This window comes from Argiope bruennichi, chromosome 11 (assembly GCF_947563725.1).
Source record: "Argiope bruennichi chromosome 11, qqArgBrue1.1, whole genome shotgun sequence".
Taxonomy (NCBI): domain Eukaryota; kingdom Metazoa; phylum Arthropoda; class Arachnida; order Araneae; family Araneidae; genus Argiope; species Argiope bruennichi.
In genome coordinates, this window is record NC_079161.1 from 29,664,447 (window position 1) to 29,684,401 (window position 19,955).

At 25.7% G+C, this 19,955-nt stretch overlaps 2 protein-coding genes across 3 annotated transcripts in view; one reads left to right on the top strand and one right to left on the bottom strand.

Moving 5' to 3' along the window:
- Window positions 1–13,269, bottom strand: part of LOC129957022 (son of sevenless homolog 2-like) — a 38,687-nt gene extending 25,418 nt beyond the window's left edge. Inside the window, exons 1-7 of one of the 2 annotated variants that reach the window (XM_056069130.1) lie at window positions 13,152–13,269; window positions 9,310–9,499; window positions 7,617–7,877; window positions 4,591–4,674; window positions 4,347–4,427; window positions 3,347–3,541; window positions 1,979–2,119 (exon numbers count right to left, since the gene is read on the bottom strand). In XM_056069130.1, coding sequence (XP_055925105.1) covers window positions 1,979–2,119; window positions 3,347–3,541; window positions 4,347–4,427; window positions 4,591–4,674; window positions 7,617–7,877; window positions 9,310–9,408 — 861 coding nt within the window. In that variant the 5' untranslated portion in view covers window positions 9,409–9,499; window positions 13,152–13,269. Of the gene's footprint in view, window positions 1–1,978; window positions 2,120–3,346; window positions 3,542–4,346; window positions 4,428–4,590; window positions 4,675–7,616; window positions 7,878–9,309; window positions 9,500–13,074 lie in introns of both variants that reach the window. The other variant, XM_056069131.1, reaches the window with a different exon arrangement.
- A 393-nt stretch (window positions 13,270–13,662) lies between these two features.
- On the top strand, window positions 13,663–14,641 carry LOC129957150 (uncharacterized). The gene has a single exon (XM_056069319.1). The coding sequence runs from the start codon at window positions 14,050–14,052 to the stop codon at window positions 14,374–14,376; it is 327 nt and encodes a 108-aa protein (XP_055925294.1). The 5' UTR covers window positions 13,663–14,049; the 3' UTR covers window positions 14,377–14,641.
- The last annotated feature ends 5,314 nt before the right edge of the window (window positions 14,642–19,955 follow it).

Here is a 19,955-nt window from a genome sequence, read left to right on the forward strand (position 1 = left end):
GCATTAGTTTCAGCTTTTCAATTGCAACACTCATCTTTCACTCACTTTTAAAGGACTCTTAATAATAAGAAATACTCAGATGCAATATTTGAAACATATTGGTTTAAAATGATATAAGATGCATGCACAAGAAAAAAAAAAATAGGGGCTATTTTATCATATGCAAACATAGCAAAATTGCCACTTTAATAATACTTATCTTCATTCAATTTTTTATTTTAGTCATTAATATGGAAATTTTGCCCTGAACAAAGATTAATGCTTCTGTTGTTTTCAAAGAACACAATTATGAGTGATGAATTTACAAAATAAGGAATTGCATAACAAAATAATAGTATGAAGTGCATGTTTTTATTTGCATATTTAATTTTTAAAAAACTAATAATTAAACAGTACTTCTAAAGCAAATCTTTTAAAATAATAAAAATCTATGGATAAATTTAACAATCAATATCAATAAAACAAGTTCAAATTTAAGTTTTTGGAGCACATGAAAAATAAAAGACAGATGATTATCTCCTAAAATAAAAACCGCATAATCCTGTCAATTTGAATTTTCAAGTCTAAACCAAACAATATTTAAAATTATTTTTAAAAACTTTTAATATTCAATTCTTTTTTTTTTTTTTTTTTTTTTTTTTACCAGAGAGAGTATTAAATAAGAGTAATTAATTTCTTGAAATATTTTTAAATTTTTGTTTCCTTAAAAAAAAGGGGGGAGAGGAATTTTTTCAAAGCAAGTGACATTGCATCATTCACATACAAGGAGTTGCTCTTGCACTTTATTCAACAGTTTTTTTTTTATTTATTATTATTAAATTTACTAAATACAAATTCTATTCTAAATTTGTATTTAGAATAGAATTTTGCTTCCATGCTATTTTCACTAATTAAAAATCTAACAAATCATCTTTACAAATACGATTATCTTCCATTTACTTCAAACTAAAGTTTGCAAGAAATTTAAGAGGAGTGGAATCCATTACATATATCATCCTCCCCTTTACTTCACATTTATTACAAAAAGAAAAAATGTAAGTACCTGGTAACCATTCAGACAAGACAGGTCTGAGCTAACTAACTTTATTTACTATCGGAATTTATATATATATGCAAGATAAATAATAAAAACTAGTGGTAAGTATAAAATGCAAAATATAAACAATATGATTTCATTACAAAATAGTGGTAAGAATGTTTGCATTAAAAGCAGCGGTAAGGATGTTAACCAGGTACCTACCTACATTATAATCTAAAACACTAATGAAAGACAAGTTTTGTGTTCCATTCAATTTTAGTACCTTTGTTTTTTAATGCCATCAGAGTTTCATTTTATATAGTTGAGATACTACTCAAAAAAGCAAAAATCGTGCAAATTACATAAATCAAATAAGAGTTACACAATTTTTTCAGACAGAAATGGAGACATAAAATGCAAAAAGTTTTTAAAACACTGGTTTGAACTATCCTCATTAAAAATGAATCGTATTTACTATCAAGCAGTTGTAAAATTGCTATGTTCTCTTCCTATTAATATAATTGAAAGTTTATAAAAGTTATTTGTAAACAAAATGAGACTTATTTAAAAATTTTAAAAAGTAATAACGATTAGAATTTTTTTTTTAATATTTAAAGCAAATTGCAAATATTAAGCAATATGTTTGGAAAGGAATTTTCTTTTCCATAATCTATGTAGCACAAATCAATGACCAAATTAAAAATTGCTAAAAGTGTATTATTGCTAGCTTAAATTAAGAGCACAATTTTTAATTAAAATCTTTACATAAAACTGGATTTAAGAGAACATCAGGAATTAATATCTAAAAGATCCAACCTTCTATAAAAAGTAACAACAGGCACTAAACCTGCACTTATACAATTTCAAAAAACATTTTTAAAAATGGCATTCTAAAATTTATAAATTTATTTTGATTACATAATTTAAAGCATCTAATGTTTAAAGAAAAAATAATATTACTTCAGCAAGCTCTTCATAGCATGCGCCGATAGATGGATTTCGATTCTCTTCAGCCATTTCTAAAGCATCTTCAAAGGTTCCAAGAAGTGAGACCGAAAAATCATAAATTTCCAAGATGTTGCTAAATATTGCATCTAATGCCTATAACGAAATATTTCAGACTTTGTAGCAGAAATATTATGATAACAAGATCTGCTTATAGAAATCTTAATAAATTAATAGTGTAGATATTTGTTTTTATTATAGTTAAAGTTCTGATTTGGAGGATTATTTTGAAACATGGTCAGATGACATAGGTGACACTTCAATCGGTACTATCTTTCTAAGTTGCCACAAAACACTTGTAGAAACATTCACAACCTATTTTCATTGACATAATATACAAATATAATAATGATAGTTATCATTACTCACTTTTTATGCTAACAGCTCAAAAATGCCCTTTTAAGGCATCAGCTATTCTGTTTTTATCAAGTAATAATATACTAATTTCTGAATTTTGCTTTCAATTTTTAAAATTTACCCCTAAAGATTTTAACAGCATACCTGATTAATATTTTATAACTATAAAAACTATCATATTTAAATTTTTTATACTTTAATGTAATATTTGGGTAATATTAACATCATCTATTTCAAATTTCAAAGGAAAATATTAAGTTAAACAAAAAAAAAAAATCATTTTATTAAGCTATTTTTTTTAAATAAGAAATCATGTGTTAAAAAAAAGATTAGCACTCAAATATTAAAACACCTATCTAAATAGAAATGAAAAAAATTAGAAAAATTAATAATAAATTTTTAATTTTTAAATAAATACAACATCAGCATACAACTAAAAAATGATCATACGAAAAGAAAATGATTTAGTAAGTTCCTATTGTTTTAAAATATAATCTTTGGATCAGAAAAAATTATGCATATCAATATATGTGCAACATACAATGTACACAATAATGTATATTTATATATATGATTTTCCATGTTACAAAGATGACATTTTAAAACAACACACACATTTAGCTTAATTTTCTTTTGATTTTGTCACTTTTTATACATATTTTTACTATATAGCTAAAATATTGAAACTAGCATTTTAATTAAAACAATTTTATTCATATATATAGATTATTAAATTCATTTTGTCTACTGCCAGTTAAAATAAGTACAGATTATTTGCTTTTTTTTTTTTCCAGAAATCTTTCTTTGCTTTATTTTTTATGATTCTGTTATATTAAGATCACATTCTCAAAATCAAAAGAGAAATATATGATAAAAAATAGAATAGCAAGGTACAAATAAATTCAATATTTATGCTATTGAATTAATAGCAAATTGTCTCTACAAACAGATTTTAAAAATATTTACTTTGCTCTTGTAGAATATTTCAACAAAAGGTTCTCTAAAAACTTTGATAATCATATTTAGATCTCTAATATATTGTTTTTCTTCATGAATAAGATCTTTTACAACTTCATCATATGTTAGAGAAGTTCGTCTCACGGGTTCTTCTTCTATGCTTAAATTCACATCATCATCTTGATAAAACATATCCATGAGAACCTGAAAATGAAATAAGTAATTAATACAAGCAAAAGTAAACTTTAAAACATAACACTAATTAATCAATAAATAGCAACTAATTAATCATAAATTAGTTTATCCAAAAAATATTAATTTCATTCCAATATGTTTTAAGTGTTCAATGTTAGGTTCATTATATGTCCATTGCTACCAGATTTGCTCTATAAATTTTTTTTATAGAGCAAAAATTTTATGCAAGAGAGATATGTTAAACAGCAAGCATACAATGTATCCTTATTTCGCACAAAAATGAAGACGCACTCAATATTTATGCAAATATTAGAATATTAATACTACACAAAAAATTAAATACAGAAAATAATTGGAATTAATCAAAGAATTATTACCCCTACAAAGAAAGACACAATATACTTTATTTTTTTATTAAAATATAAAATATGTTCTCAGTTAGTTCACTGTAAAGTGAAAAATGTAATAATGAAGATTTATGATAAATTATATGATAAATGAAGATTTTGATCCAAAGAAGTATGGATTCGAGAAATAAATGACAACTTATGAAAAATACATAAAAGGCATTCTTGTATCATTCAGCATTTAAAAGAAAATAATAATAGCATATCAAAGATTAGAAGTTAATATAAGTTTTGGAACTAGAATAGAAATATTTAAGAATCTCTATTCTTAATTTTTTTAAACCACAGAAAAAAAGCACATTTACAGAAACTAGAACCAATATAAATAATTTAATAAATATAATTTAACAGAAAAAATATATAACAATTTTTAGAAGAATAGGCTTTATTTGATTTCAGATATTTACCTTATCAGCACACATGGCAACTTTGATGTCTTGACAGGTAATTTCAACATGACGAATATTTTTAACATAATTACCAGCCAACTGAAATAACAATAATTATACAAAATGTAGAAACATACAATGTAAAAAAAAAAAGCAATAATGTTCAAGCATTTAGAGAAACATTCTTAAAAACATATTGCTACAATAGCTTCATTAAATCAATAACAACAAGAAATAAATATATACAGATATATAAACATACCTTAAGTATATCAGCAGATATATATTCCAAAACAGCAACAATATATTGAGTTACTTGTATATCCACTTTATAACCTAATATTTCCTGAAAAGATAAAACAAAAACCTTTTAACACATTTTGTCATAATTTAACAGATTTCTTCCTGTATATCTATTATATTAAACTGGTTTTCTTTCATAGTAAACAAAAGAAAATTATTATTTTTTATAAAGAATTTTTATATTATTTATGATTTAAACTAAATCTTTAAATAGTCTCTACTAACGATTTTAAATACTAAATTCAAGAATTTTTCTTGTGAATTTATCTTAATTAGAATCCAAAAACATTCCTTATACTGCTAGGTTTAATACCAAGAAAAAAGTAATTATTCTTTGAAAATATAAATTATTTAAGTCAAAAATGATTTTGTAAATCCTCGAAGAGGCATATAAGAGATATTTTTCATAAAATTAAGATAATGAGTTTTGTACAAAGATTTTTTAAATAATATTGTAGTGAAATTACTTTAGTGAGAATGATCATGTAAAGGTTGCAGAAGAGGGGTTCAAGATGAATTCATGCTAAAAAATATATGCTTGATGTAGAAATTGGAGACCAAGATATTATATCTGTGATATGAAGATAGCTAATCCAATAAAAGGGAATCAATCAAAGAGTGAAATTGGGATCCATTTTGATAAACAATGAAAATAAAGAGCAGAATAGTAAGAAATTTCTAAAAATGTATTAGATAGTTGAAAAGAAATGTGATTTCCACTATTGTCACATTTTTTATAGGATCAGATGATTTTGCACTATTACTTTCATAGCATTTAACTAAAGAAAAACTTTCTTTTATTGGAAATCAAAATAATATTTAATTGAAAAATTTGGAAGTTATATGAATTAGAATATTAATTAATACTTAATGTTAAATATTACATTAGTCATTTGATTTCAAGGAATGTGTTTTGAAAAGGTATGTAGAAATAACTACTAAATACATTCTTCTCATTCAAAAAATTGATTGCAGTATATTTATCCAACTAGATAGAAAGATGCCAAGTATTGCACCAGTTATGAATTTTATGGCTAATGTCACAGCTTTTGTTAGTATTTAATTAAATCAGAGCAAAAACACATCAACATAAGTAAAACAAGAAACTCCAGATAGTATAATCTAAAAAATATCATTTATGTGAACTGTAAAAAGAGAAGCACTTCCTTGGGAAATTAATTCTGCAAGTGAAATCCTTTTGGTGAAGATTTTTGGTAAAATTTGTTTAAAAGATAAAAATTTTTCTATCACTAATAAAATCAAAATGGTATTATGAGAATGCCTTTGAAGCTGAAATGCAAATTTTTTAAATGAGAATTATCTCACAATACTGAATAATAAACTGCCATAATATCGAGCTATGATATGTTTATTATCATTTTTTCATCAAAAATTTTGTGGTAGATAATAGAATAAATGTAATTTCAGTCTTTTTGAAGGGGAAAAAAAAAAACTGCGTCATTTGGAAAAAATTTGGATTTGGGGGGGGGGGGGCATTCTTTAGAAAGCTATACTCTTAAACACTCTGGATATCACAGAGATGAAAAAGATTATGTAAAAGAAAGAAATTTCTTCATTTGATTGCCTTTGTTTTTAAATAGAGTTTATTTTATAAAATTTTCATACATTAAGGATAACTTGAACCATGTTATTACATATTTGTAAGTTGTCATTACAACTCATTGGAATAATTTTAAGTAGTAGGTATTGAAAAATTAAATCCTTAGGAAGAAATATTTATCTAAGATATTGATTAATTTATTTTATTATTATGTTATTAATTATTTTATTAATTATGAAGAGATAATTATAACTTCCTTACTTTATTATGGATAAATTAAAGGGAATGAAATGACTAACAGACATTTTTTGATATTATTGAGTAATAGATTAGCTGAATGATTAGGTTTATAATATGTTTATTATCAATAATCCATATATCGTTAATACTATCGAAAATCATTTCATTGATATAAATGCTTTAGATAACTTTATAGATTTTTCTAGTGTCACCTGCATTATGATAAGTTTTAAACCCAGAAATTACTTTATTAGTTTTTAACAAATCTCTGAAGTTGTGATTATACAACTTTTTATATTGAATTCAAAATTCCTATAACATATCATTTTTACTTAAAGTAATAACATTATCTAATACAGCCAATCTCTTATCCTACATTATTGTTAAACTAAGGTATAAAATTTCTAATTTTAAAGGATTGTGATTTAGAATTATTTCCACAATATATATAAAAAAATTTACTGAACTCAAGATGATCATACAATAAGTTAAAAATATTTATACACATTCAAATTTCTCTGTATGTATGTATTTTTTTTATTGAATAATCCAATGTTTTTAGAAAAAATTTGCAACTGCAATTTACTACTATAATTGATACATATGTTCTAATAATTTTTTACAATCATATGACATTCTAATAATAATTAACACTTTCAACGCTACTGATGAGACATCAATTCAAATATCAATTCTTCTGGCTGTTGCATTTTTTATATAAAAAACTAAATGAAAAAAGTAAAAGTATTCTTCAGATATATATTAGAAAGTTCAACCTATCTAAACTGGCATAAGAAACAAATTTCAGCCCACAGAAACCTGTAACTGGAAGTATCTGAAAGACGAGATGTCTCGTCAGCAGCATTGAAAGTGTTAAATTCAATGATGTATTTCCATTGATACATAAGAATTATTCCAATGATTAAAATTTAAAATCTTTAACCTTTATTTAGTTATTAAAATTGATAAATGCTGTGTTGCACTACAAAGTTTCAGGGACATAACCAATAAGTCAAGCATCAGAAAAACAATGATGAATAAATATGCATTTGAACAAAGAAAAACTTCAGGTGTGCATGCTCCTTTCTAAATTCAAAAAAAGATAATGTATTTACAATTCAAAAAATGTAAGATTTACTTCATCATTAAAAAAAAAAAAAAATAGATAGAAGCAAAGGTATTACCTTCTGTAAAAGCGGGTGAATTTTTTCTACAGGTAAGACAAGTGATGACTTCTTTTTGCCTTTTTCTATTGCACTCTGAGCGTCACCAATAGCCCATTTATCAATCGGATGAGGAAATGTCTTTTGAACTCTTTCCTCTACATCCTGAACTGTGTGTGGCTGGGCCGCACACAGCATGCCGAGAAGGCGAAATATAAGTGTTTCTACATATCCCAACGCCTCTTCCTTTGCAGTGAGAGAAGGATGCACTTGAAACTGAACCTGAGAGCAGATAAAAAAAAATCAAATCAATATTTCTACTATTTGTTATTCATATTATAAATAGAAAAATATAACTAATAAATATACAAAAGTATTAGAATCAAGTTAATAGGAAAATAAAAAAAAAATCAAATAAAAATTAAACCAAAAAAATTATAAAAAAGAATCCGGCCTGAAGACTTTTTCAAGGGTCACCCTCAGGCAGGGATTCAAAGAAAGGGATTTTTTCTGTGAGAAAATGCAGACATTTGTCTAATAACGATTCGTCGTAACCCGAAAATCCCCTGAAATTATGCCAATTACTTTGTAGTGGTTATTTTCTTCTAATTTGTTGTTTTGTATTTTCCTTTCTGTTAAAATGGTATATCTCTTGGGCATAATTTCAGGGGATTTTTGGGTCATGAGGAATCATTATTAGACAAATGTCTGCATTTCCTCACCTTTCTTTGAATCCCTGCCTGAGGGTGACCCTTGAAAAAGTCTTCAGGCCGGATTCTTTTTTATAATTTTTTTGGTTTAATTTGTATTTGATTTTTTTGATTTTCCTATTAACTTGATTCTAATACTTTTGTATCAATTCATCTGTGTTTTAGAAGTAGCTGCAATTGCGCTCTCTAAATACTATGAAGTTCTTTTTTTGGTTTTAGTTTGAATAGGTAATAAATTTTAGTTGCAATTTCGAAACTGTTTTCTTTCGTTTTCATTTTAGTTTCGTTTTCAAACTATTTCTTACTTTAGATTGGTTAACTAATAAATATAATATTCTGATAGTAATTAAAACTTTAATTTTGATTTTAATTTGCCATCTTATTTAAAAAACAAAAATATCACAAGAAATAATGTTTATTAACCATGAGTCAGCAAAACTAAAAATTTTACAAAAATCTGATTATGATAATATAAAAAACATAAAATAAAATACTTAACAAGACATGTTTCAATATAATTTTCTTCATTTCAAAAGATCTAAGTATACAGCTACCACTGTTCAATTTCTAACAAATATTCAGATATCAAAAATATTAAATAAACATAAATTTCATCTATTTTACTTTATTAAATTAAAGATTACAGATTTATTAAAATTTCAATAAATCTATAATCTGCTTAATTTTCTTAAAAGAAAATCAAACTTTTATTTGTTTTAAGATCACATGATTAAAATACACTAATTCATTTAATCTTCTAAATATAAATGCTGGTACTCCTCTGTTAGCCGGGCACAAATGTTGCCAATTGTGAACCAAACGTGAATTTAACGTAAGAAATTTGGCGGAATTCTACATTATTTGGCGCTTTTTCGCTTGCGCCCAGATAATGGAAAAGTACCTAAATGCTTAATTTTCTTTTTGATTTGGATATATTTTGTACTTATGAAGAATAAATTAAATCTTATAATTATAATCTGTTGACAAAACACAAACCAAAGTACCTTCGATAAAGCATTTATAAGAAGGTTTTTCCATTTCGCTGAATTTTCTTCGCTCTCAAAATCATAGATTTGATCAGCATCTCGACTTGAAGCAAACATGTCAAAATTGGCTAATGGGAATTTAGAGCAGTCCAGCAGCTCAGCTAGGATCCATTTCTTTATTAGAACTCTTTAATAAAAAAAGTACCATCTGAAAGCAAATCATGCATATAATTAAATACTCATATTTTAAAATGAAATGTTTTCTCAATAATTAAAAGCATTCTAAAAGCAGAAATACAAATCTGATTCATTTAATAATGACACTTTATTAATTCCATATTGTACCATACCAAATATAAGGATCAGTAATTAGATATTAAAATAACAATCTACAGAAGTGCTTCACAGAACTATTAAGTCTACTTAAAAAGTCCCAATTGTGTAATGCTGATGTATTTAGAAGAAACTGATATATTTAATCAAAATTTAGTTTTAAGCACAAATAATAAATATTTTATTGACTGAAACTCTGTATTTAAAATAAGGACTATTTAATTTCAGGAATTCTATCCATAGATTTATAATGCATAGTAATGTATGATATGCACTCACTTATGTTTCATTAGTTCAGAACTCTCTATGAGCTATCAACATGCAGTATTACAGATTAAAATAATGCTGCAATGACAATATAATTACAAATCATCCTTATAAAAATTACTAGTATTTTACAGATGATTGTTGAGAATAACTCAATGATATCAAATAAATATAATTTTTTAAATCATAAAATAACTCAGTCAACAAATTTAATGCCCATTGATACTAATTTAAGAATTTTAATTATTATACAATAAGAAATTATATTTATTCTTCCATATTTTTTCAATGCATATATAGTAACTGAAGCTATACAATAACAACTTAGTAAAAATGAAAAACAATTATTATACTGAGAGGTAATTTATATTAAATCAAATGAGCACATAATATAAATCTATTCAGATTGCTGATAAATGTTTTCTATTAAAATTATATATTTAAAGCAAATGAAAAATCTCTTGGGATAAACCCGTCTTGAACTTTAACAGTAAAAAATTATTATTTAATGCATCAAACATTAGCAATATAAGTATTTGTATTTATACAAACATCTGTTCACTTTCCTTTAAACTCATTTCCTCATTTAAAAGAGTTGAACAGAAAAGAAAAAAAGAAAAAAAGAATTTCATGTCAAAATCATCACTTAAAACATTAGAATATAAGAATTAACTTTTTAACCTTGTTACTATTCAATTTAAAACACATCTTATTTTTATTTGCTCTTTTCCATTAATTTGACAGATGTTAAAAATTGTACAATTGTATTAAAATATAGAAATATTAAAACAAAAAGTAAGAAAAAAATTGCATTTTTAGTACAACTGCTGTTTAAAGAAAAATATTTGATTTCTGAAGATTTTAGATTTATATTAGAAGAATAAGTGAATTAAAGTCTTTGTATGATACAAGAAATGAAAGTATGTTTAAAAAAGAAAAACATTAATGAGATAGTTTGGAATGAAATACTTTACACAATTTTAATATTCAAAATTGTAGAAAATAAATCATGGAGGTAAAAGAAATTAGGAAAAAATCAATACAGTTATATTTATTACAACCTATCATTTTTCAATTTTTTGGCATTTTCTTCCACGTGACACGTTTGTCTGCGATCAAAGGTGAGATAAAAGTAAATTTGTGAGAATAAAGAAATATGAACTGAACCATATAAAAAAAATAGATATCAATGAAATTTAATTTTTACAAATGTCATGATATTGATGAACAATATAATAATAGAAAGCAACAAAGACTTAATACACATACTAAATAAAAAAAGAGATAAGGATTGATTTTGATATACATATTTTAAAGTATTTATTTACATGACAGAAAAGACAAAGTGGCTTTAGCTATGAAGGTCACTATTCAAGTAGATATAAAAGGTTTGAATGAATTCAGTAAAAAAAAAAAAAAAAAAAAGGAGAGGAATCCCCATTCTGCATGGAATGCAGTACTTAATCTAGCTTGATAATTTTGCACTGTTGAAAAAGATGCCATGAAATCTGATCCAGAACACTTTTAAGAATGAAAGAAAACTTTCAGAAGTATGAAAGGAAAAAAAATTAGTTACTGCAAAATTTCAACCTTAAATCATCTTATTGCAAAAAATAAATATAAAGCAAATTTATGTCTCTAAATGTTTTTTATTATTATTTTGCAAATTAAATACTAAAAAAAAACATATAATTTCATTTAAAAAAAAAAAAAGGTTGGCAGGATATTATGTATTGAAAATTATAAAGCAAGACCTGGTTAACAACACAAATGAAATCATTCAGTGTTTCAGATTATTGTCTTTCATTGTTAAACTATAAAATATTCTTCAGCTTTGTAACCATAGAAGTGCAAGCAAAGAGAATCTGTAATATTTTCCATTAATAAAAAACATTAACATATTTTTCCCACTCTTCATATTCATCTCTCAAACAAACAATTCATATTTTTCTGCATATTTTCAAAAATTTCCATGGAGATATATTATGTGGATTTTAAAGATTCAGTACAACAATAAATAGTATATTGCACCTTTCTCAAAACCCATTTCTCTGAGCTAAAAAATAACAGATCACAATGATTGACTGATTAAAAACATTAAATCATTGATTAGAATTCTGTATAACATATAGTTATTAAAAATTATATGAGAATAATTCTTTGAAAAATATTCCTAGATTCAAGGTTAAGCATGCATTGTAAACTTTTTTATCAAATATTTAAAAGAATGATAAAAAATAAAGGAAGAAAAAACCAATCACATTAACATAACATATAATACTGTACCAGATATATCCTAAGCAGAAAAGATTCTTGAAAACTGGTTCAATTAATACCATCAAGAAACTTGTTAAAAATTAGGCACTTTTAAAACTAATGATGTTTCATTATAAAAATAACTTTTCCTTTAAATAAAACTATAATAAAAACTTTTAAAAAATCCATTTTCATTTTTAAAAATATGCATTTTATATATTTCTACAATTAAATACAAGGCTTAAAATATTCATTTTTGAATTTGAAATCAATACATAACATGAAGAACATATGAAAAAAAACATTGACAAAAGTATTGAGATAAGTGAATTTGTAAGTCGTTAAAACATGCTTTTAAAAAGTTATTCAATGAAAATCTAAAAGAAACCGTTCTTTTCTAAAAAGAAGGAAATAATATCTGGTGTAATCAAAAGAATCAGTTTTGTCAACAATAGTATATTATCGCGATTTTTTTTAACTCAATATTTCAACATACTATAATTAATACATGAATGCAAAATCAGGTTGTATTTACTACTGCATTCAATAAACTGCATGTTAAAGTGGCTCAGCAACATATTTCTAAAACTTTGTACTGAATGTTTATAACAAAAAAATAAATATAAATCGTAATAGTATCGCAATGTTTATTCTACTTAATGATACATTTATCTAACTCACTTCAAATAATTTTTTTAAATTGAAACTATTTAAAAACTAAACACCAAAAGAAAACCCGAAATTTTTTAATATAATAAATTTTTACAAATTATTTAGTAATGAAATATTGTTTATATTTGGTAATAAATCTTCCTTTATGCATTGTAAATGTTAAAGAAAACAAATATTTCCCATAACACTATCAAATGATAGAAGATAAGTACCAGGCATCTGACATCACATGAATATTTTCAAATAAAAATTTACCTTTGACATTCTAAGTTAGATCATTCTATAATTTAATCCAAACAAATTTCATCAATATCAACAATCAGTTAATTTACCTTTGGTACCTCCAGATATGGCGAAACCACAGTAAAAATAAAATAAAAAAGCAACAGCTTATTATTAGTAGAGGAAAAATTCCGGAAGGCTGGAGCTGCTGCAAACAAATAATTTTTACTTTCGAACGGTATCTGTAACTGAATCAATTATTTCTCAATTTTTGAGCGATTATTATAAAATATTCAGTTTAATATTAACAAAATTAGGTTCTGTTTCTAAAGAAACACTACCAACCATGGCACTTCTGTCAAATTTTAAAATAAAGCTTAAACTGATTAAATATTATATTTATAGTTAATAAAAAGCAATTGCACAGACAGAAAATTTGAGCATATTTGGGATTATTAATCATAAACTGTTAGCAATGTTAATTAATTAATTTATAAATTAAAAAATTTTTGAAAATTTACTTTATTACGATATCGCAATTGACATCGATAAGTGACATTGAACCTCGTACGCTGACGTATGTATTGACGTCACCATTGACGCAAAGCGATTACGGGAAGTTTCTGAAAGAATTGTCGCCATTTTGATGCTGTTCGTTTAACGCTTTTCGTGAGCAGCCAATTTTGTCTGATAAGTAAGAATTTTGATCAAGTTTTTTGTCGGAAATTATCCTGTTTCGACGATCGTATTCAAGTGACGGCTACTGTGAAGTTAAATTTGCATTATTTCATATTTGAGATCTTGAATTTAGAAGTATTTTCTATTGTATCTCCTAAGTTGTGTTAAGCCTACTTTTCTATTCTGCAGAAACTGTTCCTAGTAGCTGTTTTTTGAAGTAGGTCGTTTCGATTTAATCATAAAAGTAGAATAAGTCAGTGAATTTTATTAGATCAAAGTTCTTGACTTTTGATTTGAAAACTTTTTAACTTTTGTTTTGTATTATCATCAATGCGCAAGGAATCTGCGATGTGCAAAACAAAAATGCAAACCGATGAATTGCTGGATATGATTTTCAGCATAAATCAGAAACAGCTGAAAAGTCGGGGAAACCTTCGAGTGGAAGTGCTCCTGAAAACTACTCATGAACTTCTGGACAAAGAATTGAAAGAGAAACAACAAAGCCGGAAAAGAAAATGGGAAGAACTGAAAACTGGCTTCACCAAAAAGGCGAAGATCGATAACGACGTTGAAATGGTGGACGAAGAAATTTTGGGTCTGAGTGATTTTTATAGCAATTTAAAAGCAGTATCATTTTCATCTGATGAAAATGTATAGTATAATTTATATTTCATACAGTATATTTTCAGTTATCTGTATATATGGACATTTGTAAATATTCACTATTTTGTAAAGGGTTGATAATCCCTGAATTGAATTTTTACGTATTTATTTATATTTTTCTTGCAGCAGACCTGTACAAATTTTATTTTATCTGTGATAAATCATTGGGCCGATACAGAGCTGTTTCATACGGAAGACAGAGCATCGGTAAATCTGCTGCTTCATTTGTCATATTTGTAAATAAATTACTTTTAACTTATACGTTCGTCTTTTATTAATCTGTTTTTGATTGTGTATAGTAATTAATATCTTTCATTTATTACATGATTACTTGAGCATTTACTTGTATTTTAATGTTATGTATTTGGAAGAATTTACTTCCTTATTCTCTTTTAATTTTGCTGTCTCAACATAGAAATCGCCTTTGATCCAGATGCTTCTCGCTCGACATTGGGAAATTTGTGAAAGAAACGGTATTGAGGTGCAATGTTTTACTGATATGGGGTAGCTAATGTAAGTTACCTTAATGGCTTGCCTTCAGATTTTATTTGTATCTTCAAAGTATTATTATTATGAGTCACTTGTTTGAGTTTTATTTCTCTGAAGTTGCAGTGAGTGTCGCTACAGTCATTTGGAACAAGGAAAATTTGCATTCCAAGAATGATTGCTTATTGAAACCAACTGAAGTTGTAAGTTTATAACTTTTAATTTAAGAAAGAAGAAAATATTAATCCTTAAACATCAAATAATAATCCTCTATTCATTATTTTTAGTTTCAAATTATAAAAAATAATTGATGTTGAAAGATTTTTGATTGCATGTAATTTGAACGCGATGTTATTACTTGTTTGTTTTGAGTAGGCTAATAAAAGATTCCAATTTTAATATTTTGGAATTTGAAAAATATTGTTTTTTAAAACTTCTGAAATTCTGCTTGTTTAATGTGAATTAGCATTAAAAATGAATGGCAATCTAATAGCGAATTATGATATTGTGCCTATAGAAATTTTGTTTCTATAGTTCATGTAGAAATTCATCCTGATCATAAGAGGATGGCATCTTGATCATCTACCGTTAGAAAACTGTTTGTGGAATGGATTTGCAGCTGGAGGGATTTTTTCGTAAGAAATTTCATGGTTTTTGTTTTTATCAGTAGCTATGAATATATTTTTAAAAGGCATTAAGTTTGTACCTTAAATCATAAATGTTTTATGACTATAAACTCCAGAGAATACTTTTCCAAGTGGCATTAAAAAAAGTTTTTCAGTTAATTTTTATCAAATTAGTAGAATAATCAATATTTAATTTGGTTCTTTTTGAGCCTTTTAATTTAAATATAAAATTTTTAATTAAGTATCATGCTTAAAAACATTCATTGGTACTTAATGTATTTAAAAAATATATACAACTTTATTAAATGTTTAAAATATGTAATTTAAAATGATTTCTTCAGATACAGTCTGATGTCTTACTATAGTTTATATTTTCTGTTAAATATATCAGATGATAAAATTTTATAATTATACTACATAATATATATATTATACAATATAAATTTAAAACATTTACAAATAACGAATCAAATGACTATCAATATTTAGATGTGTAATAATTTGATAGTATCACTAATGTTTTTATTTTTGATTTCTGCTCATAATAAAAATTATTTCTGTTATAATAAAGATAATATATATATATATGATACAGTTAAGAAAGATATGAAAAAATTCATCTATATTATTTTATAGCAAATGTTCTTACTACATGGGATACATAATCATTTATTCTTAAAATATATTGATGAATGATAGACCTGATGCAGTCTTGCATTATTTATTGAATTTTTTTGACACAAATTCTTAACATCTATGGGATTTCATAAGTGAGCTTTCAAACAACGAAGTTCCTGTCATGAAATGGGTTCTTTTCTCATTTTAAATTTCCTCACTATAGGAAGATTGAAGATATTTCTCGTTACTATGAAACATTGGTTCTTGCACTGAAATGAAGAAAAGCCTGATTTCATTTACATCCTTGGTAAGAGAAATAAAGCATTGGCTACAATTATAACATTGTATCCTGATGTCAACATGCATGCTTCTTAATTTTAAATTTATACCAAATGAAACAGAATATTTTGTTATATTTAAGTTTTGTACTGTTTATTAAATTCAGATTCTAAAATAGGAGAAAAACATTACAGGAGTAAATATGAGGCTTATATTTTAGTTCTTTAATCTGTTTTTCAGAAATCTTATTCAGAACAATTCTTACAATTATCATTCAAACATTATTACAAGATATTATACTACAGAGAATGAAATTCATGATTAAATGCTGTGTGTATTCTTGATTAAAACAGTGCTTGTGAAATTTAAGTTGTGGACTATTGTGGCAAAGTTTACATATAGTAAATATTTAAAGATATTTTACGACATAGTTGAATAGATTAACCAAATTATGTTCCATGAGCTATTTTATTTAATATTCAGAGTTTAATTTCTCATCTAATGCATAATAGATAAAATGTGAAAAAAACCAATAACTGAATATAATTATGCTAAACTTTCAACTTATTGAATAAAAGTTATACTGTTTGCCAGAACATAAGCCTCTGATTGTTACAATTCTTAATTGTTATTTAGATTATTATTAATGTTTTTAGAACAAAATGAACTGTATATTACTCAGTAATAACGCGATTTGTGTATATTTCTAATTTTAAAAGCTGAACACTAGTCTGAAAATTCCTATTCTAACCAATGATATATACAATTCAAAAGTTAAATATCTATACATCTTTTGCAAAGTAATTCGATTTTTAAAAAACCTAAAAATGACACATTGAAATATAGAATAATTTCAGATCAACATTTCCTTGTTAGTATCTAGCACATGACAATAAAGACATGAAAATTTAAACACAATATTTGAAATATTTATCATGAATTTGATTTGGTATTGATTTAGACTTGTAATAACTTGTACATTCTAGGTTTTCAAAATGGATTCATTAATGATCCTGCTTTTATTATCTTTAATTTATTATGCAATAATTTAATACATAGCAATATAATCAATATTTGACATGGAAAAAGAAGAAAGATATGAAAATTTTAACACAATATTTGAAATATTCATTACTCGTTACTCTGAAATGAGAAAGATTAACAAACGATTATTGGGCATATTCGCTTTGTTACCCTTCAGTTTCTTTTCATCGTTTACTCTAGATCTCCAAAGCAAAAATGTGCATCATATTTCCTGAAGCGCTGTCATACAAAATGCGATGGGTCTAGTGTATACTTTTAAAATTGGTGAAAGATATTTGCAAGAATTTCTACTTTTTTATTTCCTTAAAGTGTTTTATATCTTAACACTGCTACACATTTGCTAAAGTAAAGGTAAGTGCTTTTTTTATTTTTAAATAAAAACATTAAATACTGTTTTTTATTTAATAAAGAACATTTCAGTTTGTTGTGGTTCTGTGTATTATAAAACATGCATTGTATTTGTATACACATAATCTAATCTATTTGATGTGCCACTGTCAATACATAAACACTTGAGTTTAAAACATGAATAAAATACTATATTTGACCGACACCAACAGTTGATGAAAACAACAAATAATGGTGGATTCATTTTATTTACTATTGTTTTGCTGTACAATAATCACTCATTTGAATTTTGATCCACAGTCATGATTTAGTTTCTTAATATGTAAAAAAGAAAGGTAACTGCCAAAATTCTGTTGATGCTTAATATGGGTGTCCACTCTGAGAATAAGTTTTAATATTACAGCTTTACTTCTTGATATATAATATAGAAATATAATCTGTATAACTAGGCCCTCAAAGTCATAAGATTTTCCTGTTCTCCTCATTTTTCTATTGCTATTTCAACAAATCTTGCTTTTTTCCGACTTTAGTCTGTTTAAATAAGTTGAAATTATAGTTCTGGCTACTGCTTAAAAGCTTAATGTTAATGAAATGTATCAGCGTCATGTGTGATGTTAAATGCATGTTAAACAATTTTAATTTTCAAAGGTTAAAATGTCAGTATTAGTAAATATTGTTGAATTTTTGAGATGGGGGAACTTAGAAATGTACTGGATTTGTTTATTCAATTTATTAAAATTGTACATTTTACTATCAGAAATCTAAATGGTATTCAAGATATTTAAATAATTTTTAAGAAATCTTAAACATGAAAAATGTTCATGGAATAAAGAAATAATGACTTTTGTCTAAAAATAAAATCTAGAATCTTTGAGTTTAGGGAAGATAAATGTCTATTTAATATACACTTTTAATTATTCTCAAGATTTATAAATTCGTATTTAAAAAAATAAATGCATGTGCTTTTAATCAGAAGTTTTATTTTTGCTTCCACCTGCTCCCAGATAAGTTCTGTTATATTTTATTGGCAATAGTGTGGAGGGGGATTTCTTATTTCGTATGCTATCTGATCAAACTCATATGTTCTGTATTTTTCCAAGTTTTAGTTTGTAGGGTATTATGAGCAATATTTTTGTTCAGAAACCACAGTATCATCTCTTTCTGTCTTTGTAGAATTGTTTGCTCCATATGAAGAATGATAGATTACATTATCTATAACAGTAACTGTTATTTCAACTAATCCTCTTAGTTTATTGAGAGACCACTTTTCAAAGATGCAGTAATCATCTTAAAGTTAGGTGTTCTTTTGGATTTAATTAGTTGTGTGAATGGAATAAATCAATCAACAGTTCCAGCATGACAAATGATCAATCTAGATTCTTTATCCAGTTGCACTTTTAAGCCTCTTTGGCTTGTGAAACTAAGTCAAATTTTGGTGAATTGTCGGCATTTGCCAGAGTTCATCAAGAAATGTGACTAATAGTTTCCGACTTCTTTTAAACAACTACACATTGTAGATGGCCATCTTTGATTGTGTCCTAATTTCAAAGCAGCGAGCTTTAAAAAATGGCATGCTATCACAGGTATAAGTGCCAGCAAGAAATGCACTAATTTCCTGGCTGACACGCTGGTATGGCAGAGCATTTTTCTCATTCATCCCCAGCCATTGCACATCTGTGCCAATGTCCTGGAATATTTTAAAAACTAACTTTTGGCACAAGATGGCATTGTATGTTCGTGTGTAGATTTGACCTTCTCTCAAAATGAGAGTAGCATGACTCGCATACACATGGTTTTTGATTATGTAAATATTATGGGAAAGAACTAGCATGCTTTATGATGACTCTTTAAATTCATACATGGTATTTGTTTATGGTAAGCAGGTAGTTTTATCTTTTGCTACAGCGTTAGATATTTTGGTTTGCAGTCCAGTTTTTAGTGGATAATTAGATCTTGCAAGCATGAATTTTTTCCCTTAGAATGATAAAGCAACAAAAATGTTTAAATGAATTTCAAATAACAGAAATGATGCATACTTTCAATTTGATTCTGAAACAGATATATTCTAAATGTTTCACACATATTGATTTGTTCAAAAGAAAGTGACGATGTTTAGTTTCTTCACGTTCCCAGATAAATCCTACAAAACATCGTAAGAGTACTAGGACTATG